Source organism: Trichechus manatus, unplaced genomic scaffold, assembly GCF_000243295.1.
Source record: "Trichechus manatus latirostris isolate Lorelei unplaced genomic scaffold, TriManLat1.0 scaffold00023, whole genome shotgun sequence".
Taxonomy (NCBI): domain Eukaryota; kingdom Metazoa; phylum Chordata; class Mammalia; order Sirenia; family Trichechidae; genus Trichechus; species Trichechus manatus.
The window spans coordinates 7,397,372-7,422,962 of NW_004443959.1; the positions used below are offsets into that span (position 1 = coordinate 7,397,372).

Sequence of the window (25,591 nt, forward strand, 5' to 3'; positions counted from 1 at the left end):
GTGACAGCTCTCCCTTGGAACAATGGGGCTGCAAGACTTGAAGTCTGAATGGTAGAGAAGAAAACAACTATTGTCCCATCACACAATTCCAAAATACTGTGATAAGAGCCAGGCTAGAAATATGTATGGAGTCCCTGGGTGGTGCAAACGGTTAAGTGCTCACTGCTAATAGAAAGGTTGGAGGTTTGAGTCCACCCAGAGGCCTTTGGAAGAAAGGCCTAGTGATCTACTTCTGAAAAATCAGCCACTGAAAACGCTATGGAGCACAACTCTACTTTGACACACGTGGGGTTGCTATGAGTGGGAATGGACTAAACTGGCAACTGGTTAAAAAAAGAAATATGCACAGGATACTAGTTGAGGGCTGGTGGGGGGGGTGGGCAGGGAGCAGATAAGAAAAATCAAACACAGATTAGGGGGATGGGGAAAGAGAAGTAAAGAAGTTTTCTGAAGAAAGTGATGGCTAAGTTGAGTCAGCTAGGATGAGTAAAGTGGGGAAGTTACTGATTTCAGGCAGAGAAATTAAGACGTACAAATATCCAAAAGCAAGGGTATAATCTCTATTGTGAGCATTGAAAAATCAGATGGACCTCAGTGTGTAAGGGAGAGAGAGACTCCAGGTGAGGCTTACTTTAAAGGTCCGTGGGAGCCACATGGTGAAGCCCTTTGTGCGCCATGCTGAGGAATTTGTCATTGGGAGGTTTAGACGGGAAGTGATATGACCATAATATAAAAATTTCTGTTTGTTTCTCTCATCTTGGATCAAGGCTGTGCCAAACTCAAACGTATATCTCCGCGCCCAGCACAACGGCTGATACAATAAGTAATCAAGTATTTATTCATTAAAGAAAAGAAGGTGGGAAGGAGGAAGGAAGGAGAGAAAGAAGCATATAAGAAGACAATTCCACAATGGTTCGTTTGACAGCATTTACTAAGCATCGGCTATGGTAAGTGCCTGTGATGTGCAGAGGGAACTACAAGAATAAACTAGCATCCCTGCGTGCTCAGAACGTTCACTTATTAGTGTCAGTAATTCTGAGACGACAGTTGCGTTTTCCCGGGTGTCTCTTTTCTCTTGAGGAATCCTGGAGGTGCAGTGGTTAAAGCTCTGGCTGCTAACTGAAAGGTCGGCAGTTCAAATCCACCAGCTGCTCCAAGGGAGAAAGATGTGGCAGTCTGCTTCCGTAAGATTACAGCCTTGGAAATCCTATTGGGCAGTTCTACTCTGTCCTATAGGGTCGCTATGAGTGGGAACCGACTGGGCGGCAACAGGTTTGATTTTGGTTTGGTTTCTTTTTTCTCACACCTGTTCCCTATCTCTGGAGTTCCTTCCTACTCCACTTCTTCCTTTCCTTCGCCACCCTCTCCGAATGTTCCGCCGTCCGGGGTTTCCCGCGCTCCCGCCAGCCGGCCGCTGGGAAAAGATAAGTGCGTGGGAGCGCTTCCGCAGCGGCAGACATGCGCAAAGGGGGCGGTGCACTGCGCATGCGAGAACATGGCGGGGCTGACGTCGTGAATAGTAGTAGGGTCACCTTCCTTTCCCCCCCCTTCTGTGTTAGCAACGCTCAAGTTCGTGGGGGTAGTGACACTTTTGTTTGCAGGGCGGCCTAGACAGGCGGCGCCTCCTAGGAGTCCCAAGATCTGGTTCGCGCTTAGCCCCGGGCAACCCGCGTGTTGGAGGCGGTGCTCGACCAGAGCGGGAGAAGGCGGGAGAGTGCGCCGGGTGCGAGGGGCGAATGGCTGCTCGGCTCGGCAGCATGAGTCAGCAGCGGCCAGCGAGGAAATTGCCCAGCCTCCTCGTGAACCCAGCGGAGGAGACCGTTCGCCGCCGTTGCAGAGACCCCATCAACGTGGAGGGCCTGTTGGTAAGCTGCGGACAGTCTTCTCTTCTGAGCCACCCATGGCCGTGGGGCGGAGGGTCTCGGGCACCGAGCCCTTTTGGGAGGAGAGCCGGATTGACCGTCGTCTGTATTGTGAGCTCCCTCAGCGCTGGGACCGCGGCTCCTCCTGGGTCTCCCCAGCTCTCCCACTGCCCATCACGAATTATGAACCAGACTGGCCTGTGTGCTCTTAAATGTTCCGTCAGCTTTCTTGGCTCTTATCTTGGGGGTCCAGTGCACTTTTAAAGAAAACTGCTCAGCGTCGCACTATAAATGCATGTTTGTCTATCTCAATTGGTCCCTCAGTACATCTCAGCAACCTACCAGTTGTTTTTCTCTTGAGCTGCTGCTCCCGTTCTCACACTTAAATGCAGACATTTAAATTCTCGTCCACACCACACATTTCCCACCCTACAACTCTCCATTCAGTAAATTAGCTTCTGTCCTGTTTTATAGAGAAAGTGGAAGGGAGGTTTGGCTCCCTCCCTGCAGAAGGCTTATTTCGTCTATTGTTCTAGACTGGAAGTTCTGTTCCCTGGGGTTCTCAGGGCCCATGATGGACCTACCCATCGTTTTCTATTTCGGTTCATATTTTCAACTTCTTTGCATACTTCTTTCCATAACTTGTGATAGCTAAACAGTTACTGAACAGTCATATGCCCAGTTTTCATGCCAAATGGTTTATGAACATTATCTTATTTAATCCCTCATGGCAATCCTAAGAGATAGGCACTGTTATGGTATTATTTATGTTATTTTTGTAGTGGTGTCGATGTGTGCTGTGCAGTCAGTTCAGACTCATAGCCGACCCTATAGGGCAGAGTAGAACTGCCCCGTAGGGTTTCCCTAGCTGTAATCTTTATGGAAGCAGATCACCAGGTCTTTTCTTCCACAGAGCCAACGGGTAGATTCTAACAGCCAACATTTCGGTTAGCAGCTGAGCTCTTAAACATTGTTTGCAACCAAACCCATTTCCATCTAGTTGATTCCGACTCATAGCGACCCTATAGGACAGAGTAGAACTACTCTGTAGGGTTTCCAAGGAGCGGCTGGTGGATTGGAACTGCCGACCTTTTGGTTAGCAGCTGAGCTCTTAACTGCTGTGCCACCAGGGCTCCTTATTCTTGTTTTACAGTTGCCAAAGCAGATTTGGAGATGTTAGGTGACCTGCCTCTGGTTAGATAGCTAATAAGTAGTGATTTAATCTCAGAATGTCTGACTCCAGATGAAAAATTCCTGACTGCTTAACTGATCCTTGTCTTAAAAGATCCCTCCCTTAGTTTTATATCCCCTTCCGTCTGCTGTATCTCTTCCCCTTCACAAGCTTCTTAAAGTAGTTGTTTGCACTCACTTTGTCCATTTCCTCACCTCTCATTAACACTTGAACCCACTGCTACAGGACTTCTGCCCTAACCACACCTCCAAATGGTTTGAACCAAGCTCATCATCAATCTTGTTAATTCCAGTAGACATTTCACTCCTTATCTCCCGTAACTTCCACACAATTGACTGTTCACGCTTTTTCAAAACTCTCCACTTAGCTTCTGTGACACCACATATTTTTGGTGCTCCATCTACTTATCTGGCCTCTTTTTGTGCTCTTTGTAAACTCTTCTTCCTCTTCCCATTCTTTAAATATTAGTGTTATTTAGGGCTTTTTTCTACCTTCTATCTTAATAAGTGGTACTACATCCACCATATTGGCCAAGCCAGTATCCTAGGCATCATCCCTACCTTCTCCCATTTCCAAACTGATCCCTTCATCCTCCCAATCCAATTAAAATTAACCACCAATATTTGCCACTTGTAACCATTATCTTTTTAGATTATTGTACTGTTTTCCTAGCCAGTTTTCCTGCCTCTAGTCTTGCCTCCCACTTTCCCTATGTTCTCCACATAGTAACCATAATGATCTTTGTAAAGCATATTTTTGATCGTGTCATTTAACTTAAAGAGTCTGTCATAGTTCCCCAGTGCTCTCAGGAGAGAGTAGAATCTTCTTGACATAATTTGGCTCCTGGGTTTATGTTTTCAGCCATCCTGAACTGCTTAAAGTATTCCATATTATTTCTTAACCCCTAGGTTATCACATGTGCTGTTTTCTTTGTCGGAGATTAACTGCTGCATACACTGTCCTTTCCAGAAAATAATAGTTTGAGCACACATATTTTTCCTTGTTATCTCTTGTGGTCCTTTAGGTCTGGATTTATAGGTCATTTGTCTGACAAGTCCTCCCTGACTTCTCAGGATGGGGTCAGGCAGTCTCCCTTGGTGCTCCTGAAGCACCCTGTGCTTACTTATCTCTCTCTTTGCAATGTGTCCTTTAAGTCCCTAAGTACAGGGACTTTGTCCATTTCATGTTACATCCCCAGCACATTTGGTGCCTCCACAAGAAAGATTTGGTAACTAGTTACTGAATGAAGTAGGCACTCTGTAAGTTTTTGAATGTGTTTATTTTCCTGCCTTCAAAATAGGAATTCTAGCGCCTGTGTCAATGTTTTGTTTGTAAACGGCTAATAATTGAAAGTATTTAATAAACTGTATTGCTCTGCAAAGAACAGTTACGTATGCTGCCAAGTGTTTGGTGGAGCCCTGGTGGTACAGTGGTTAAGAGCTCGGCTGCTAACCAAACGGTCGGCAGTTCAAATCCACCAACCACTGCTTAGAAACCCTATGAGGCAGTGCTGTTATGTCCTGTAGGGTCGCTATGAGTTGGAGTTGAGTTGGTGGCAACGGGTTTTGAGTGTTTAGTGTTGCCCAAAGAAGTAAGGAGAGTGCAGTCACCTTGGAGAAAGGTGTGTTTCCAAAGAACTCTTGAAGGGATGTTACCACCCAGAACAGAGAATTGGAAAGGATGCATCTGTGAAAAGAAATTTATAACCAATTTGGAGGCAATGCTTAGAATTTTAGTCCCTGAGATTCATCTTTTAGTCTCTTCTTCCACCTTGGAAGAAGCTTCTGAAGTCACTTCAGGCTTCAGCCAGAAGTAATAGGGGCAAGGGACAGGGTGCTAGCCTCTGAGATCTCAGAATAAAAGAAAAGGCCTTTAGACGTATACTTTGGAGCAGTAGTGAAATCTCAGCTTGGGACTTGAGAGAATAAACCATCTTGCCCATCAAGAGCTGCTGGTTCCTAGGGAGGCACCAAGATCGTTCTTGGTGGTTTTCAGTTTAGAGGCTTATGCCCTCTCCGTTCATTTTCCAGCTAACATACAAACAGGTTAGATAATAAAGCTGAATAAATGAGAGATAGAAATGACTTGAGGACTGAAAGGGAAAGTTTGTTAGCCAATCCAGTCTTGAAGGTTAACTACTCTCCCATGGCAGCTCCTCAGGGATATTACTTGAGAGTGACCTCTCAGTAAGGAGTCTCTGAGTGGTGCAAACAGTTAAGTGCTCAACTACTAGCCAAAAGGTTGGCAGTTTGAACCCACCCAGGAGACATCTGGGAAGACAGGCCTGGCATTCTGCTTCCAAAAGGTCACAGCCTTGAAAATGCTATGGAGCAGTTCTGCTCTGCACATATGGTGTCACAGTGAGTTGTAATTAACTCGATAGCAACTAACAACAAAAACAACCTCTAAGTAGAAGACTTCTCTTAAAACGAGTGGAAACGTTGACAATGCCCTCACAGTGGTCGTTTGCCAGAACTAGAAGCAGCGGCATCTATGTTGGCATCTGAGTGGGTTTACCCATAGAAATTTGAGGGAATATTCCTCTGAGGACGACCATTTGGAAGATGCTGAAGAAGGGAGAAAAGTGTCTTTCACGGGAGCCACTTTGAAAGGGTTTCCATTGGCCTAATCTGGGACAATTTGAGCATCAAAATAACAGATTTTAGCCCATAGATTAAAATAGGAATCCATGAGTCCATACTGAAGTGAATAAATAATTAGAGCGAAGCGGAAGGTTTTCCTTACAGCAGAATGCCAATTAGTGAGTGTAAAAGGAATGGTGAAATTAGAAAATAACCATTTGGCAACAACCATAGTAATTGTTTCAGGCAACAACTGTCCGTGGAAGCCAGTATGAGCAGGCAGAAGTAGGAGAAACAGAATACTCGCATAGCTCTCCCCACAGATGCTGTTATGAAGGGGAAAATACTAACAGTGGAGAAATCTGACAGACACCACCTAAGTCATGTGATTAAAACTGACATCACTAGTAATGGGGGAAATAAACAGTATGTCTCCTGAGATGATACACTAAGAAGGACACATCACTTGTGTGGTATTCCTACCAAAAATATATTACTTGAATCTACTAAGGAAGAAACTTCAGACAAACCCAAATGAGGGACAGTCTACAACATAAGTGTTCTGTACCCTTCAGAGATGTCAAGGTCATGAAAGATTGAGTAACTGCTCCAGATTAAAGGAGACTCAAGAGAAATGACAATGAAATGCAATGTTTGATCCTGCACTAGGATTCTTTTTTTTGCTGCAAAGGACATTAACAAAACAATTGGCAAGTTTGAATAAAGTCTGGAAATTAGTGTATTGGTTATCTATTGCTGTATAACAAAAATTATCCCACAATTGTTGGTTTAAAACAACAAGCATTTATCTCCTTGCAGTTTGTGGGTCAGAAATCTAGGTGTGTCTTACATTGGTGCCTGCAGCTCAAGATCTTTCAGGAGGTTGCGGTGAAGTTGTCACCTGTGGCTGCAGTCTCATCTGCAGGATTCAGGATTCAGGCAGGATTCAGTTCCTTGGGGGCTGTTGAATAAGGGCCAACTGTTAACTGAGGCCTCCCTCACTTTCTTACTACTTGTGCCTTTCTGTAGGGCAGCTTGCAACATGGCAGCTGGCTTCCTTCAGAGCAAGCAAGAGCATGAGCAATATGGGAGCCCCAGCCTCTTTGTAACCTAATCTCAGAAGTGACATCCCATCAGTTTTGCCATATTCTGTTCATTATCAGCGAGTCACTAAATCCAGTCCACACCCAAGACCATGAATACCAGGAGGCGGGGATCAGGGGCCATCTTAAAGACTACCTACTACATTCCACCCCCTGGTCCCTAGTGATTCATGTCTCTCCCACATATAAAATACACTCAGCCCCTCTGAAGGTCCCAAAAAACATTCATTCCATTGCAGCATCAGCTCAGAAAGTCCAGAGTCTCGTCTCTGCCAGGTCTAGGTGTAGATGAGACTTCTAGGTGTAGTTTCTTAAGAACAGCTTCTCAGTTACAGTTCTTCTGAATCTTCAGACCTGTGAAACTGAAAAGGTAAGGTATCTGACCCTCACATACAGCATTCAGTGGTGGGGTGGACACAGGGTAACTGCTGTAGACATTCCTGTTCACAAAGGAGGAAAATGGGAGTCACAAAGGAGTAAGTCGTCCATAATAGTTCTGAAATCTAGCAGGACAAATATTGGAAGTTTCTTAAGTCTCAAGGTCTGGACATAATTCTCCATGGCTCTTGACTCTACCCTCTGGGCTCTTGGTTCCAAATTACAAGTCTTCCTTTCTTTTTCATGAAAAGTAGCACCTGTTTGCAGCCGAGTAGTTTTTTCAGCCTTCTTTCTGCCAGTAGAATTTTAGGTGTTCAGCAGCCGCTTTTTCAATATGAATTATCTCTATCCCTTCCAGTTTAAACTGGCAGTGTTTTTGCTGATGCAGTTCTCTCAAAAACTCTGTGGGTCTTCTATTATTGTTGTTCACTCTTTGGACAAAAGTGTCACTACACGTCTCTTCAAGATAAACCCTTCTCTCCCTTGGGCTCCTGCTGGGATGGCTAAGGACAATGCCCTTAAGTTTCGTACAGGCCGTATTTTGAGATAATCCGAAAGGCTCATTCTTAATTTCTTTAAAGGGCCTATTTTAGTCATCTAGTGCTGCTGTAACAGAAAATACCACAAGTGGATGGCTTTATCAAATCGAATTTTATTTTCTCACAGTCTAGTAGGCTACAAGTCCAAATTCAGGGCATCAGCTCCAGGGGAAGGCTTTCTCTGTCAGCTCTGGAGGAAGGTCCTTGTCATCAGTCGTCCCTTGGTCTGAGAGCATCTTTGCACAGGAACCTGAGGTCCAAAGGATGCACTGTGTGTCTGGTGCTGCTTTCTTGGTGGTATGAGATCCCCCCTCTCTGCTTGCTTCCCTTTCCTTTTTAGCTCTTGAGAGAGAAAATGTGGTGCAGGCCACATCGCAGGGAAACTCCCTTTACATTGGATCAGGGGTGTAACCTGGGTAAGGGTGTTAGAATCCAACCCTAATCCATTCAACATAAAATTACAATCACAAAGTGGAGGACAGCCACACAATACTGGGAATCATGGCCTAACCAAGTTGACACAGTTCAATCCATGACAGGGCCTTTTATGTGACTGAATAGTACTCTGAGGCACACACAATCTTTGATGTTTCACAGGCACCATCCTTGATCTTTCTAAGGTCTTGCTAAGCACTCTGCCATTATATAACAAGGATCTCCCTTCTTCCAGTTTCTAATAAAACGTCCCTCCCTTCCTTGTGAACCCTCACTGGCAGTGCCCTCGAAGTCTAGATTTCTACTGCCAGTCCGTTCAAGATTATTTAGGCTTGAACAGACTGATTGTTGTACCGTGGTTGTATAAGAGAATGACCTTGAAATACACACTGAAGTAGTTAAGGGACTGCAACTTATTCCCAAATGGTTCAGGAAGAGAAAAAGTATGTATAGAGGAAAAAAATGATAAAGTAAACAGTAAAATGTTAATAAAAATTGGGGGATTTGGGTAAAGGGTATGTGGGAGTTCTTTGCAGCTTTTTTAAAGGCTGAAATTATTTCAAAATAAGTTAAAAAGAAAAGGGGTGTCCCTGGAAAGAGCTCACATGGGCAGTCTCCCATTGGGAGGGACCTCAGTTGTTCCTCAGCCTCTAAGTAGGAGCCTCTCTCCATGCTATTTCGTGTCTCCATTCTCTCATCCATGCAAGAGTACCGAGCCTAGTCAGTCTCCCACCACGGGCAAAGTGGACTGCTCTGATCTGAAGGGCCTGAATGACATGGAGCCAAGTGCAGGATGGCATTTCATTTCCTTTTTTTTTTTAAAATAGCTAACTTTTGGCTGAGGAAACATTTATTCTAATTTTAAGTCCACTGCAAAAGGATAAGATACACAGGCCTATCTACTCCCAGAAAAGCTCCTAGCCTACCTGTTTAATGCATAGTTCATCAAAGTTCGAGTAGCTGGAAAGGCTTGCCAGGATTATCAGGTTGAACCCATCCAGATAATACTGTATTAGGAAACAGAAAATGAGGGTTCGTATTCTTTTCAGTGATTCTTCTTGTGTACGCAAGAGGAAGTCTTCACTCTCTGTCCTTTTACTCATTGTTTTCTAGTTTCTAAGGTGCTTATCGGTTGAAGCCACCTGTGACAAGGCACTATTTTAGTCTTCATATATTATTTTAACATGTATTTACCAAGTGTCGCAGATGTGCTGGGCACTGTTCTGCTTCAAAAAGGAAAACTGATAGTCTCTTACGTTTCCATCGAATTTTATAATTTACAAAATTTCTCATTTAATCTTCACATTAGCTTGGAAGGTAAGCAAGAAAGTGCTATCAGTATGCTGTGTTACAGGTAAAGATCAGGGTCTTCCGGCAACTAAGGGGTCATGTAGTTGGTAGTCCTGAACCCAGTCTTAAGCCAAGAACTATTTTGAATATAAAGGAGATGAATCTGTCAGTGCTATGGGAGCTTTGGAAGACTCCAGAATCATGGACCTATAGGATTTATATGTATTGGGATGTCTGGCCCAGAGAGGTGATGATGATACTGTTGTGATTCCTCCAAGATAAAGTGATATTGCTTCATATTCAAAGAAAAAAGAGTGAATGAATGTTCTTGGGGTCTAGTTTCCCCACAGATGTCAGTATAGCCAGTATGCGATTGAGGTATTAGCCCTGTGCCAACCTGTGAATGGCAACAGTTTAGATAAGGAGACAAGCGTCAGGGGGGCAGTGTGTAGAGCAGCAAAGGTGCCCTTGTCGAATCTTTGGGTAGCAGATGGTGAGGTGGTGGATTTGGAAACCATTAAGTACTCTGTGGAGTCCCTGAGTGGTGCATATGGTTAACACTCCTAGCTGCTAACTGAAACACTGGAGGTTCGAGTCTTTCCAGAGGCATCACAGAAGAAAGGCCTGGCTAAATACTTTGGAAAAATCAGCCATTGAAAACCCTACGGAGCACTGTACATGCACGGTTTGGCCCTGCCCCTGTAAGAACAGAAGCTTCTCTGCAGGAAGGCACCTGTGAACTGTGCTGTGTTAACCTCCTCTGCCTGCAATTTCAGGGCTGCACTAACAACTGTCATAAAATTTATTCTAATGCTGCAGTAATTAAAGTGGTATGCTCCATACACATAACCAACAGATCAATGGACTGAACAGAAAACCTAGAAACAGACCTTAGTATATTTAACTACTTAGGATATGGTACAAGGTGTTTCAGATGTTATGAGGATAGATTTTTTTTTTCATTCAAGAATCTTGCTACAATGGGTTTGTTACATGGGAAGATTTTAGTTAGACCCTGTCCCACAGAAGAGTTAAATGTAAAAATAGCATTGACAGCTGTCATGCTTTATGTTTGACTTTAACAGGAACGCTTCAAGTGTTTCGCTGTTGAGTATCATGTTGCAAGTCAGTGTTGTAAGCACTGCTTTCCAGAGTTAGCCAGACATAGTCTCTGCCCACAAGACAGGCATTCCCAATTCCAGTTTTGCATACCCTAGCAGGTCTACATTTATCTTTAAATTCTAAAAACTAATTTTACAGCAGAGTTCTATTGCAGTGGAATTATTCCAGATCAAGTTAACTTGCTAATAGATGCTATCATCTTGTCATAAATGATAAGGAGATCATTGTACCAAGAATTTGTAACACTGATAGACAAAGAGCTTTTTAGCGCTCACCTTGCTTCAGGCTTCCGCATGCCCCAGTCCTTTTGCCATGTAGCTACCATACTCATATTTCTAAACCGTGAACTTGAGTCTGTCATATTCTTGTTCCGAAATCTTTGGTGATTCTCACTGGTTTTGAAGTAAATAAAATCCAAACTCCCTAACTTGACTTTTATGGTTCTCCATGTTGAGCGTGGTGTTAGCTTACCCCTCCAGCTTCAAAATGAAGTCACTTCACACAGGATACAAAGGTGTATTCCAAAACGTGCGCAGCAACTTATATCGCCATACCTGTGTTCATTCATTTCCTGTGCCAGGAAAACCTACTTTTCTCCTAACCTTCCCACAGCTTATTATTCAGGCCAAATCTAGGTTCTCCTTCAAGGCTCAACTAAGGGTCACCTTCCCTGTGAATCCTTCCGTGATTGTCCTCTCTGGGTGCACCTCTAGTACTCTTGTTGATTCTTACTCTTCTCTGATAGCACCTGTGGAAGTCGCTTATCCCAGTTTTGCCGTACAGGCTGAAATTTTTCACGTAGACAAGAATTGAACCTGATCATAGCCTGTCTGGAGGCATGTGACATCAGGCTTTCCCGCTACACTGTTTATTCTAAGCATGATGTTAACGTGAGTTTCTGTTTACGCTGTTCTGTCTTAAGGTTTTATGTTATTTGTTATTTTGTGGAAGATGATTTCTAAATGTATTACAAGTGTTACTTGCAGTTTATGCAAACTTCCGTAGCCTCTAGATAGCCAGGAAAATGGTGAGCCTTGATGGTGGAGCTCTACTACAAATGTCCTGATGGTTTTAAGAATTTAGAAAAATTTTTTATTAGTCTGATACCAAAGTTTCTAGTTATCCACAGCATGCATTATTTTCCATTGTTGGAAATGCGGTTGTGCTTTACATTAATTAGAACGGTAATCCATGGCTGCTTATAAAAGGTTATGAGAAAAAGATTTGGAACTGTTTATACTGAAATAGCAAGAAATGAGCATTTGTTATTTTAGACATACCTTTCACCCCGATTGCGCTTTCCAGGGTCAGGGACAGTGTTTTGATCATCTGTGTATTCCTTTTTATCCCCAGTGCCTGATGCGGTCAATAAATAACTATCCAGGAATAAGTACTCATTTTCACATTTCCCCTTTACTCTCTCTCTCTTTAACTGCTACTTCCGTATTTATGGAAGCCTGTGCTTTATTTCAAGATGTTTTGATTAGCTATTCTTCAGCAATTTTAGAAATTTAAATCTATGAACATTGTCAGATGTGATTACAGTTAGAGTAGACATGACTTGGAAGAAGGATTACTTCTCTCACACCTGAATTATTACCTCAGGGTGGAAAAGCAAAACAAAACTCTTTATCCTATCCTCTCGACTAGAATGGTATTCATTTAATTGTTGTTTTTAAATTGCTAAGTTAAATTTTTATGTCTGTTTTTTTCAGCCGTCAAAAATAAGGATTAATTTAGAAGATAACGTACAATATGTGTCCATGAGAAGTAAGTTTACTTCTGAATAGATTTTAACTTTTGTAGTTTGAACTTCATATAATTGAAACGATTTATTCTAAATGTACATGAGTTGGTGAGAAATTTAAATAAAATTTATTATTCTTGCATTGAAATGTAAAGCTTGACATTTGAGCAAAAACTCCTGAGGTTCTGATCTGAATAATGTGCACAAATGCTAGTTTATGCCCCGTTGCTTTTGAAATATGTCATTTTAAAATAAAACAGTCTGTGGTTTAAGGATATTTTCCCAAAACTCCTGTGAGAGAAATTATGTATTATCAGCAGAAGTGAAAGCAGTTTGGCAGGAAGCATGAGAACAATCTTTTGCCCTGCCCCCGGGTTTTCTTGGCCCCTGCCGTGGGGCAGTGTTCAGGATGTCAGTTAAAGGAGGTAAGAGTATCTGTTGCTGTAGTTTCCTATTTTTACAGTAAATTACTCCACCCCGTATCATCCTCATGTGATCCTAATCTCCGTGGACACTAATACCATCTATACAGATACCCAAACTACGGATTCCAATGCTAACCATTAATTTTTCCTCAATCCCTTCCATAGTCTTTGCCCACAGTTGGTCAGCAGGTTTGGTCAGCTCTACCTTTGAAGTGTTTGCTTCATCTCTCCTAGCCCACTGACTTAAGATATCTAACTTTTATTGAGTTCCTGCAGTGCCTGGCGCTGTAGTACGTACTCTGCATGCATTATCACAACAACCCTTTAAAATATTGGTATGGGTTAATATTTATATTTTATAAGGAGCCCTGGTGGTGCAACAGTTAAGTGCTTGGCAGTTCAGACCCACCCAGAGACTCCACAGGAGAAAGACCTGGCGATCTGCTCCTGTAAAGATTACAGCCTAGAAAACCCTATGGGGTAGTTCTGCTCTGTCACATGGGATTGCTGTGAGTTGAAAATCGACTTGACGGCACCCAGCAACAATCCTGGTATTTTTAAGACAAGTAAACTGAGGGCAGAGAGGTTTTGTAACTTGCTGAGAGTTAGAATTCAACCCTAGGCCTCTGACACCTGAGCCCACAGTCTCTGAACCACTGTGTTAGACCACTTCTTCTGGTTCAGGTTCCTGCTCTCTCCCAGACTGAAGTAGTCGGGTAACCTCCTAAGTAGGTGATCAGCCTTCAGGCTCTTCCCGCCCCCTTCCATTTCTGTTGCCAATGTGATTTTTCTAACAGAGATGGGATTATGGTATCACTCAGCCCGAAATTCTTCAGTGATGTCCTGTGTCACCTGTAGAGAAAACCACGACTCCTCATATATTTGATTTTACTTACTTATATAAAATTTATAAGCCACCTCATACTTCAAAAGGAAGAAGGCAGCAGAGAATGGGTCAGTAGAAGGACAAGGCCCTTCAAGGTTGTTTCTTGCTTACCTTTGCAGCCCCATCTTCCTGCAGTCGTCTGTCCTCATCCATTGCTAAAGCTGTGCTGCGTGGGGATTCCCTGAATACACCTCGTTCTCAGATGCTACTTTGTGTTCTGACGTGTTGTTTCCTCTGTCTCACTTTAGCCCCTTGCCCTCCCTCAGAGCTGGAGAAAGAACACTTTCCTATTCATCTTTCTGTGTTCTGTTGCCAGCATCCTCCCATTAGGAGGCCTTCCTGATTTCTTATTCCGGTTAAGGTTTTATTTCATGTTCTCAGGTAACTTTGAGTGCCTCTCTTAGCACTTATTCCGTTGTTCCTTATTGGACTGTGGAGTTCCTTTAGTCTGAAGACCTTTGTAATCGTCTTTGTACCCTCTCAGCAGTTGTTAGGTTATAGGTGTTCAGTTAATATTTGTTTGTTATAAAATGACTGACATGGTAGGAATGTACTTACCTTGAGCTTATAAGGCCTTGTCTTGTTAGTAATTTAGTATAATTAAATATATACTTTTTAAGTTAGAATTTTTCATTTTGTAATCTTCCAAGGTTTGTTGGAGAATTGTGATTTTCTTCAACTTCCAATTTAAAACGTTTTTTAAGTTTCCTTAGTCTTGTTTAATCTTAAATATGGAGTGGTCTCCACAGAGAAGGCATTTGTATTATAAAAAATGTACTTTTGTTCTTGGACTAACTGCCAGTGGTCTTTAAATTGAATATCACACTGCAGAGGTTCTGGATAAGGGCATTTCTGATTAAAGATAGGAAGAATTTTTCTTTTGAAGCACACTGACTTTTTTCTAGAAAAAGCATGTCCCTGCACTGAATGACAACTTAGTTTCAAAAGTATTTCCTCTGCAAACCAAACACTAAGAACTTTTTTGTAACATCAAATTAGAAAAGATTTAAAAAAAATTATAACATTCACTTTTGGCAAGGAAATGAAGAGACCTTCATACACTGCGCAAGGTGAATAGAGCCCGCAACATGAGTAGCATTTTAAGCAGTGTATATCAAAATTCCTTTAAAATACCCTTGACTCAGCAGTTGTACATCTTGGCGTTTATCTAAAGAAAATAATTAAGAATGCATACAAAAATTTAGCTACATGGAGGCTTGTTACAGTATTGTGCAAAATGGTAAAAAGTTGAAGACAGTCTGAATTTCCAACATTGGGATTAGTTTAGCAAGTGTTCCATTCTGTTGGATATTATGTGGCCATTTAAAAATAATGTTGAAATACATTTGTTGTCATGTCAATATGTTCACAATATTGAATGAAAAGATTATGTTATAAAATGGCATGATCTGTTTTTGTTTTAAAAACCCTATACACATTTACACACAGATTTGTATGTGTGTATTTATAAATACATATAAAGATAAAATCTTCATAGATGGGACATTAAAGGAATTTTTTTCCTTCTTTTTTTTAATCTGTTAATATAGGGTAATCAATATTTAAAAAATAGATATACCACTTTTCCTCAAGATTCGTATCATAATTGTTCTCATAGAAGACTAGTTAGGGCATTTTCAGAAACTTCATCAGACAGTTATACTGTGATATCTATAGAAACAGTTTCTTCTTGTTGTTAAAAGCCAAGTCTCTGCCTTTGCTTTCTAAAAAAATTCCTCAACTGGAAGACCAAGGAGAAATTTAACTTAATGAGAAATGGAACTGGTTGCCTATTTCAAATACTTTATTTAAATCAAAAGACTTTGTTTAGATCTGGGATAGGCTAATTTTTTTTATCCTGTTTGAGAAATCGGTTTTATAGGAGATTGTAGCTATGATTTGGCCCGTGTTTAAGAATTTCTTTATGGGTTTATGCTCACTGATCGAGAGGAAATAAATGATTCTTCAAGTTGAAAAAGAAATGCTATTTAAAATTTGATGAATGTGTTTATTTTGTTTTGCAGAAGCTCTAAAAGTGAAGCGGCCTCGTTTTGATGTGTCCCTGGTTTACTTAACTCGAAAATTTATGGATCTGGTCAGATCTGCTCCTGGGGGTATTCTTGATTTAAACAAGGTTGCGACAAAGCTGGGAGTAAGAAAACGGAGAGTATATGACATCACCAACGTGTTAGATGGAATTGACCTGGTTGAAAAAAAATCGAAGAACCATATTCGGTGGATGTGAGTTGGTTTCAAGCTTTTCATTGACTTTCTCTTTTTTAAACAAGCTAGGTAACGACAAGTTATAAAGCAGAGTAACATGACTTCTGTGAGAAAAGGATTCTGCAAAATTGTCTTTCAGAAAATCATAAGAAGGGGACATCTGGTTATATAGGAGATTTTAAAAGATTAATTCTCTTGCAGTTGATTATTGATATCAGGAGTAAGTCAGTTAAGATTCTAAAATACTGGTTCTTACATGTTAGTGTAATGAGCACCTAGAGACCTCCCACTCCAGTTCTAATTCAGTAGTTCTGGGAGAAGGAAGAAATCTACATTCTTAACATCTCCCCCAGCTGATTATACTGCAGGTGAGCTGTTGATCACACTTGGAGACACATTGCCCTGAATATAAAGTACACTTTAAGGAATATGGGGAATTTTATGCTTTGGCGAGCAGAAAAATCAGTAGACTTAAATTAATGACTAAAGGCAATTTCTAGAAACTTAAGACATGATTAGGAAGAATTAGGAGAAAAGACCTTAAGAGATTTTTTAAAAATATAGGCACATACACATAAACATACATAACACACAACAAGAAAGCTTGTTATGCTTACAATAGTCAAATAGAGACCTTTTAGACAAACGAAAAATCAACGAAGATCATAAAATGATTCTAAATAATTGACATAGTTACTAGAGGAAAGGGGAAAAGACTTTCATGAAGGAAGTTATTTTAAAATTCTTTTTTCAGTGGTACAGAAATACAGATTAAATTCTAATTAGAACATGTTTATTAAATGGCAAAGGAGCCCTGTGGTACAGTGGTTTAAGTGCTCATCTGCTAACTGCAAGGTTGGTGTTTCAAATTCACCAGCCACTCTGCAGGGGAAAAGACCTGGCCATCTGTTTTCATAAAGATTTACAGCCTAGGAAATGATTTGGGGCAGTTTTACTCTGTCTTGTGAGGTCGCTCTGAGTTGGAATTGACGGCACACAACAACTAAATGACATTAAAAAACACGTTTGGAGTTCCTGTCAGATTGTATTCTGAATCTCTAGTTGAAATCGGATTTGAAAGCTAGCAAGCAAAAGATAAAGTGGTAACAGCATTTCCCCTCATTTTCCATAAATATTGAAGAAGAAAATGAATATCAGTTGTCGCTCAGGTCATTTTATGTTAGAATAGAAAGAAGTAACTAAAGAGAATACATCTTTTAAGATTAATGAATAGTCATTATATTCGAATAGAACCAGATGGAATATGCACAGTAGGGAAAAATACAGACTCATGGACTTTTGGCAGAGGAACTCGTTTAGCCAACACTGGCTTGTTTTTCATATGTAGAAACTAAGGCACTGAAAGAGAACTTGTCAGAAGTCACGCTGTAAGTGGTAGAGCTGGGGCTTGGACGGCTATTACTGACACTTAGTTCAATGTCCTTTCTACTTCATGAAGTTTTCTCTACCGTTATCAGTTTCAGTAGGGTTATAGTCTAGTTTTGCAAGTACAGAAATCTCTGCTAAGGTTCGGAACTATAAATGGGGACAAAAAATCAATTTATGTTCAGGAAGAATAACGGCTGTCTGGAGTAAGAAGAGGGCAGGAGTTAAGTTAAAGAACCTGGTTTCTGTCATTGTGGACAACACCTAATATAAACATTTGGAGAAGTTGCAGTAACCTTAGCTTGCAATTATTTTTTTGTAATGTCTTAGATGTTATTTATGGTGATTTTTTAAAAAACATTTTTCTTTTAAAGAGGATCTGATCTTAGTGATTTTGGAGCAATACCACAGCAAAAGAAGCTGCAGGAGGAACTTTCTGACTTATCAGCAATGGAAGATGCTTTGGATGAATTAATCAAGGATTGTGCTCAGCAGTTGTTTGAATTAACAGACGACAAAGAAAATGAAAGATATCCTTTAACTCTGTTTCTTTGTTTTATTGATGCTTCCAGAACAGTTTACTTTAAATAGTAGTGTCAGCTTGGGGATTTAATTTATATATTTAAGATACAAAACTAGAGCTTCAGAAGTTAAAGTAAAAGTTTAGCAGTATAGCCTCAAACATACACAAATAGTTCATCATTGCCTTTAGCTTCTTTCTATGAAGTTTCTTTGGGTTAAATTCTACATTGATGACCTGAGCAGTACAGTGACATAACAGTTAACATTTCCATTTAAAATTGAAGTAGTAGAGCTTTCTTTTTCTGTTTTTATAGTCTGATTAGTGTAAAGACTGTAAAATGTTTGTTGGCTTATGTGAAATTCATGTGTTTTCCTAATTTGTGAACTAAAGTTTATTGCTGAAACAGAATGAATTGCCGTCACAATAGTACTTAACTGCCATTCTGGTCCACAGAAGCCTAATGTAGCTGGGTGTCAATACTGCTCTTAAGCTCAGTGTCTCTGTGGGACAAGACGGGGAAGACTGGTCTTTGGTACTTGACCTTCTAGCTATGCTGCTCTGCTCCCCTTGCAGCATCCTCTGTGAGGGTATCACTGATGCTGAGCCATTCCATTTTTCAGCTTTACTGAACCACTCTACGTCAGTCAAAATTCCTGTTCCCACAAGACAGTTATTAGAAGGAAAATAAATGGCTAACATTACTATAGCTTCCCAAAAGGTCTTTGCAGTAAAAAAAAAAGAATGCTAGAGAAATCCAGTAAATCACTTAATTAATAGAATTTGAGGCAACACAGTAAGACCAGAAGAAAAGCATCCAGGCCGTGAGCTGGGAAATGATTTGGGTGGTGGGAAGCCCGTTGAGTACAGGATAGTCCGAGAAACTTGTTTTCTAAGATGTTTCTGCTTTTTACAGATTTTTCCCATCTTTCATTTTAGGGGATTCTCATCAAAACTGAGTGTTTTTTTTCCAAAGGTGCTCATAGCAAGATATGGGAATGAGTAGGGAGTAGGGTGGGATTTGAATCCCATCATGAGTTGTGTTTGTGTTAGGACTAAGATTCTACTGATACTTTTCTCCAGAAATTATTAGAATCACAATAATACAGTTTAAAGAAATTCTTTGAGTTACAATTACTGTAAAACACTTTATAAAATCTTAAGAATTGTTTATGAAATAAAAGAATTATATATAAAATCATTTTTCTACTGACTGCTTTCCTTCCCTTAATTGTAAGGTTTTTATCTAAAAACAAAAACTAAAGATGTTCTAACATCATACTTACATTCATGTTTTGTAAGAGAGAAATTATCTCCCCCGATAAGTAGCACTCTGCTTACAGATCCTTGACTGATTTTTACACTAGCATACGTGACGTATCAAGATATTCATAGCATTCAAGCCTTCCATGAACAGATCGTTATTGCAGTTAAAGCTCCAGCAGAAACCAGATTGGATGTTCCAGCTCCCAGAGAAGTAGGTAGCAAAGCATTTAAAAAATACATTTACAGAAGGGGGCCAGCCAGTTGCGTAGGCTATGCTTTAAGCAGTCATAGTAACTTAACCATTATGTATACATATTAGCTATATACCTGGTACTGGTTCAAGGCACCTTACACATTCTAACTTGTTTGATTAACACGACAAATGAAGTAGTCATTTATTATTATTAAAGATGAAACTGACACACAGAAAGATTAAGTAACTTTGCCAAGGTCACACAGTAGGTGGTAGAACCAGAACTCAAACTCAGTTTAGCTTCATAGTTTGTGTTCTTAACCATTGTGTTAAAATGCCTCTTAGAGGAATCACTAAGAATTGGCCTTAGACTTGAGGTTCCAAAAGTAAGATCTGATGTCAGCCAAGGCTCTAGATCATTAACCTACTAACCAAACTCATAAAAGACTAATGAATAACCTAGAACACTAAGTTATACATTTAAAATGAAAAATAAAATTGCTGTGTAAATGGAAATGTTCTTATCAGCTGCCAGCTGCTTAGCACATTCTTTCCCTTGCAGGAAAGTTTCTATTGAAAGATAATTGTCATCAGAAGGTTGCTTGGTAAGGATGGAATCAGAACGAAGGGATGTGGCCATCCTTGGGAGAAGTCTTCAACTTCTGGCAGCCTGATAGACCCACCGGAGCTTGTAGTGATATCCCCTTCATTGCTGTAGGGATATGCCTGCCTCATAATGGATGATCCCTCTTTGTCCACCTTTCTTTTATTCTAAGCAGACCATTGTCCAAGTGAAACCCCATATTGTTACTTGACAGTTTATTATAAATCGATTGATTAGATATCAGCTTTCTTTTATCTGAGTCCCATCCTAATTGTGACTTCTTGGTGATGTTTCCTGGTTTTTTATTTGGATTTATATATATTCCAAGTCTCCTAAGTAACATTTATGTTTAATATGAATCATTTCACAGATGTTTAAACTGCGTTTTTAAAATAAGTAACCACCGATCTTTCAACATACCCTTATTTGGGGGCTGATAGTTCATTTTATATGATTGATGAGCTTTTATTTTTGCCCCTGCTGTGAGCTTCCTCAGACTGTAAGGGCCAGTCTTGGTGCACCTTTGATCCTGCCCAAAGCTTGTCTTATTAGAGTCCTATTTAAAAGTCTGTGCACATGGCTTCTTTTGGCCAGCCCTTCTCTGCAGTAGAAGTAAGTGAAAGCAGTAGGCGAGAGCACACTGTTCAGTAGTCTGACTACAGACGCCCCGGGGAGGGAGCTAACTGGGAGCTGTCTGTGGATCTAGGGCAGGGCTTGGCAAACTAGAGCCCTCAGGTCAAATCTGGCCGACTTGTTTTTGTGAACATTTTATTGGAACAGAGCCACACGCCCATTTGTTTAGATATTGTCTATGACTCTTTCGTGCCACAGAGGCAAAGCTGAATAGTTGTGACAGAGACTGTACGGCCCACAAAGGCAAAAATATTTACTGTCTCACCATTTACTGGGATTTGTCAACCCCAGATTCAGTGGAATGTGAAGTCCTCAGCTGCCTGCCAGTTCTGAGCAATGTATTGGTTTCTTTTGTTCTGTAAAATAATTGTTGATTGTACAAAATATGCCATTTGAACCAGACCTGAACTGGCATCCTGGAAGCTGAGCACACATGTTCTCTAGCCTACTTGTCTGGTACCAGGAACCTTTAGAAAGGCTGGTGGGTGGGGTTCTGAGACCCTCTGGTGGCTGTGTCTCTGACCTCACTCTGTGACCAAGACCCCAGTGAGGTGAGGAGCTGGAAGGGAGCAGTGGTGTCTGCAGTGTCTAGTCCAGGCATCACTGCATGAAGGGGAACGCCCAGGTGTTATGCTACTACAGTTGAACCGACTCACAAAAAAGAAAAGAATCATTTAGAGCAGGGACCATTCCTTAAAAGTTTAGCATAATTCTCAGAGTAGAAGTGGCCAATTTCCTGATGATTTCTTATGGGAAAAGTACTGTAATTAACCCTGAGTAAATACAAATAATCTGAAGGCAAAGGATATGAATAATCATAATTAGTTAATAATAATCCTTTATGTGAATATCTTAACTCTTGTTTTTCTCAGTGTTTTGAATGGCATGAGGTATATTTGCACTTGATACCTTCCTCTTAGAGTTCTTTAAAGTGGACAAAGTTCCTTTTGGTTAGCTCAGTACCTCTGCAGTGGTCTGGAAATCTAAGCACACTCTTATAATTTGAGAGTATAGTGTGTCCCAGAGTTCATTGTCATCAGAACACTGACTTTGGATTTGCAACTATGGACTCCTTGAAGGAGTCAGCTCCTTGAGTAGAGAAAGAAAAGCTTTTTAGTGTTGAGGTCTTCACATTATGGCTCTGAAAACATTACTGTATGATTAAGTATCTATTTTAACTATATGAATTGACCAGTGAATTAATGTGACTAAAGCCAAATACGTGTTTTTCTCAAATACACAGTAGAAAGGAAAATACCTGAGTTTAAATTGTCAGAAAGTTCTCTCAGAACTTTTCCAGTGCTATAGATAAGTGAAAAAATACGATTAATGAAAAGTCTCCTATCATCTTTATGTTTTGCATATCTTTTGCTAGGACTCTATCACAGTACATATAAGGAGCACCAAAGGGCCTATTGATGTTTATTTATGTGAAGTCGAACAGGAAAATACAAGTAACAAAGTGTCTGAAGACATAGGGACCTCTTCCTCTGAAAGCAAGCCTCCAGAAAACCCTGATAAAGGTAAACATACAAATGTTGTTACTAGAAAAATTTAAGATGCTAATTATTTATAAAGTATGTGTGGTTTCATGAATATGTGTATGGCCTTAAAATATTTTTACTCTTCCTATCTATAAAAACATTAAAAATATTTTTTAAATTTTACAAAGTAATTTTTAACTGTAGTTTAGAATATTTCTAAAAATTTAACTAGATAGTCAAATTTTATTTAGTTTTGATACCAGTTAAAACTTAGAATTATAGTTGGTACCGTCGTGGTACCAGCTGGTGGTGGTCTCTATTTAGGGAAGGCTGTCTACATTCTCTGTTAGATGCTCTCAAGTATCTATTTCAGTTCATTTGTTCTTGTGATTTTTTTTCTTTTAATTAGCCATGAGAATATGGATTTTTTTTTTAGCAGTTGAATCGTGTGTTCTGTTACCCATCTGCCTTTCAAACTCTCACTTAGGATTTGTCTGTTGCATGTTCTTTTGCAGAAGAAAATCCCCCTCAGCAAAGTGAAGAATTGCTTGAAGTGAGCAACTGAATACCTATAACATTTGAGAATTCGTGTATTAAGTTCTTTTGGAACATCCAGTATGGATGAATTATGCATCAGATTGAATTCTCAGAGCAATAAATCATCCATGGACTTCTCTCGTGCCCAGTTAGTAGCCGCACTAAGGCCAGTAGTATCTTCTTCCTCATCAGTAGCATTAAGGCCAGTGATACCTTTAAGCAGTTCACTGCTGGAATTTCTGGATAATTATGGTTTAAGCATTTGAAAATAACTCTTTTTATAATCATGCACTGCTTTATGTCAGTGAAACAGACATCTTGCCTACTGAAATAACTTCTTCGCAAAGAGTATCAGTAAAACAGATGGTCAGAACCCAAATGGATGGTTCTTCATGGACGCTTCCCTTTCCTTCAAAGATTATCTGTCGTAAATCACAAAAGGAATTGCCTTACACTGGTTCACGTTTGCATTTAAATGTAAATTGGATAAGTGTACACAAATGAATCTGAATGTGATGTCTTTGTATATATCTATAATGTTTAGATTACTTATGAGAAATGTCTAAATGAAGCTTTTCACCATTGTACAGCCAAAACAATGTATATATGGAAAGTAACTGACAAATTCTCTAATTTCTGTGGTGTTTATAACTTATTAGAATCCTCTGGATGAGGGTTAGAAGAGAGTTTTTTTTTTCAAACTTCTACATTTAGAAGTATCAAAAATGTGCTAGACATTCAACATTCATGGATTTAATTAAAGGATCTTAATATGGTTTTCAAGGCCAAAATTGGAGTCTGATACTTCTTGATACCAACCTACCTACAGGATTATTGTATCCCACTAGACTGGTGGCAGCTCTAAGGCTTTAGGACCAAGTACAGGCTATTAGGTGATGGCTTAGTTCATTGTGAGACATAAATTCAGTGCTGGTAAAAATTGGAAAGTATTTTAAAGCTCTTTGCAAGCAGATTTTGTAAGACGTTTCTGTAAGTCTGCAACCTTGCTCTTCAGTCAAAGTGGTTTTACTTACAATGAGTTGTACCCTGCCCTGTCTCCAGCTCCGGCCCCACGTTTCCAAGTACCTATCCATTTCTACCTCATTGGGTAATCATTTACCTCTGTGCCTCAATTAACTTAGTAGTTTGCCACTAGACTGTGAGCTCCTTGAGGGACTTCGTCTTAACTCTTTGTTATATTCCAGCGCCTTGTACCATACCTGGCACATAAATTGTGCCAAATAAATGTTTGAATAAATCAATGAGTGAGTGAGTGAGTGAATTATAAAATTATACTAATAATACTTGGCTTGTCTATCATACATGATTCTTGTGAGCATCAATCACATTCATATTTTAAACCTCTCTTGCTTTCAAAGAAAGATTTGATGCAACTCGAGATGAAGACTATATAATAAGATTTAAAATAGGAATCAAAAATTGAAATATTGAAAAATAATGCTGCTAATAAAATCAGGTCTATGAGATTAGATTTAGTTGGAATTTCCTTAAGTTTATTTTTTCTAAGCTGTGATGTGATTAAGTTAGCTAAGAGGCGTATCTGTCTAGGGTTTAGGATCCACATACCTCTGAGCTCCAGTGGCTTTTGCCAGTCTTATCCCACAGCTAAGCACCAGCCTCCTTTCTCCCAGCAGTCTCTGCTGGCTCATTGCTCCATGCCTGAGACTGCAGATTTTGCTCCTCTCTCTCAGTGGTTGCCCTCAAGCCTTCTTTTTCCCCCACTCTTTGTTTTATACAAGGAGAAAATTATTTGAACTGAGCCAAAGCAAAGCTACAGGGGCTACTATTTGATCACCATTGGACTACATGGTGATACCGTTTAACAAAATAGGGAATACAGGAGAAACGGCAAGGTTAGGGTAAAAATTAAGCTTTGGACATATTTGATGTGTGGAGTTCAGGCAGGCAGTGTGTGTAAGTAGGTCAGGTGTTCATTGCAAAGATCTGAGCTACGCACAGCAGATTTGGCCGTCAGTTAATACGTGATGATTAAAACCATGAGAGTGGATGAGACCATCTAATGAGGGATCGAACAGGACAAAAGGAGAGAACATCTCTATTTAAGGGAGAATACAGAGGGAAAAAACACCTTTACTCCTGGGAGGGAGTAATAAGAGGAGAAGGAAAAAAAAGCTAAAGAAGGTGGTGTTCCAGAAACCAACAAAGAAAAGCATGTCCAGAGATGAGAGCATCGTTTCTGAGCCACAGTTCCTTACTTGTGAGGTGTGACAAGTGTTCTTTATCTTTACAAATTGTTCTGAGTAAGTGAGATCATGTGAGCGGAAGCCCTTTGTAACCTGTAGAAGCGTTAGACGAATGAAGTATTTCTCCACCCGCGTCACTCCACGTTCAGGTGTTTCTTCGTTTCAGAACTGCAAAAGGAAGCACCTCCCGAGCCAGCTTCCAGGCTCTTCTTGCTCACCCTGTCCTGATTATCACTGCCCTATCTCTGTCTGTGCACTACCACTTCTTCCATGTTGCTTAGCCCTATTCAGAAAACGTGTTTCCATATTTCCTTTAGGCTGAAGTCCAAACTATGATACAAGGCCTCCCAGGCTAGCCCTAACCTAACTTTCCAAATCATCTTGCTACTTGCTTTGCAAGCTCTCAACTCAAACTAGATTTGCCTATGCCTGAGTCACATACTGTGCTTTCCCATCCCTGTGCCTTTGCTGTCACCATCCTTGTGCCTGGACTTGCCTTCCTCTTCCCTGTTTTTCAAAATTACGTCCCCATTCTGGACCTTGCCTACACCCTCCCTTCACTTTACTGCCTTTTTGCATACAGTCTACACGGGGTACTTGGTGCTCATCACCCAATTATTTTGCCGTTGCTTTTCCCACCTGGCATTGCATGCTCTTGGAGAGTAGGGAGCATATCTAATGTGTTTCTATCTCCTACATTTACTTAGTGTTCAATAAGTTTGTGCTGGTTGACCTGACTACATTCAACCCTACTCCCAAGAATTAAAAAGAAAAAAAAACTGACTTTTCAAAAACACAAACCAACCAACAAACTGAATTTGCACTGGAAGAAAAAAATTATTACCCTGTACCAATTTTGCATTTTATTAAAAAGTTACAGCACATCTGACTTAATTGTCCCTTACCTCAGCAAAAGACGAATGCCTTTGCGCTCTGACTATGGCGTTGTAAAGATGGGG

General features: G+C 40.3%; 1 protein-coding gene across 1 annotated transcript; it reads left to right on the forward strand.

Moving 5' to 3' along the window:
• The first annotated feature begins 1,477 nt into the window (after positions 1–1,477).
• On the forward strand, positions 1,478–23,799 carry E2F6 (E2F transcription factor 6). The gene is made up of 7 exons (XM_004373053.3): positions 1,478–1,865; positions 12,219–12,273; positions 15,586–15,802; positions 17,545–17,700; positions 19,053–19,167; positions 21,762–21,909; positions 22,386–23,799. The coding sequence occupies exons 1-7, from the start codon at positions 1,737–1,739 to the stop codon at positions 22,433–22,435; spliced, it is 870 nt and encodes a 289-aa protein (XP_004373110.2). The 5' UTR covers positions 1,478–1,736; the 3' UTR covers positions 22,436–23,799.
• Positions 23,800–25,591: the final 1,792 nt, after the last annotated feature.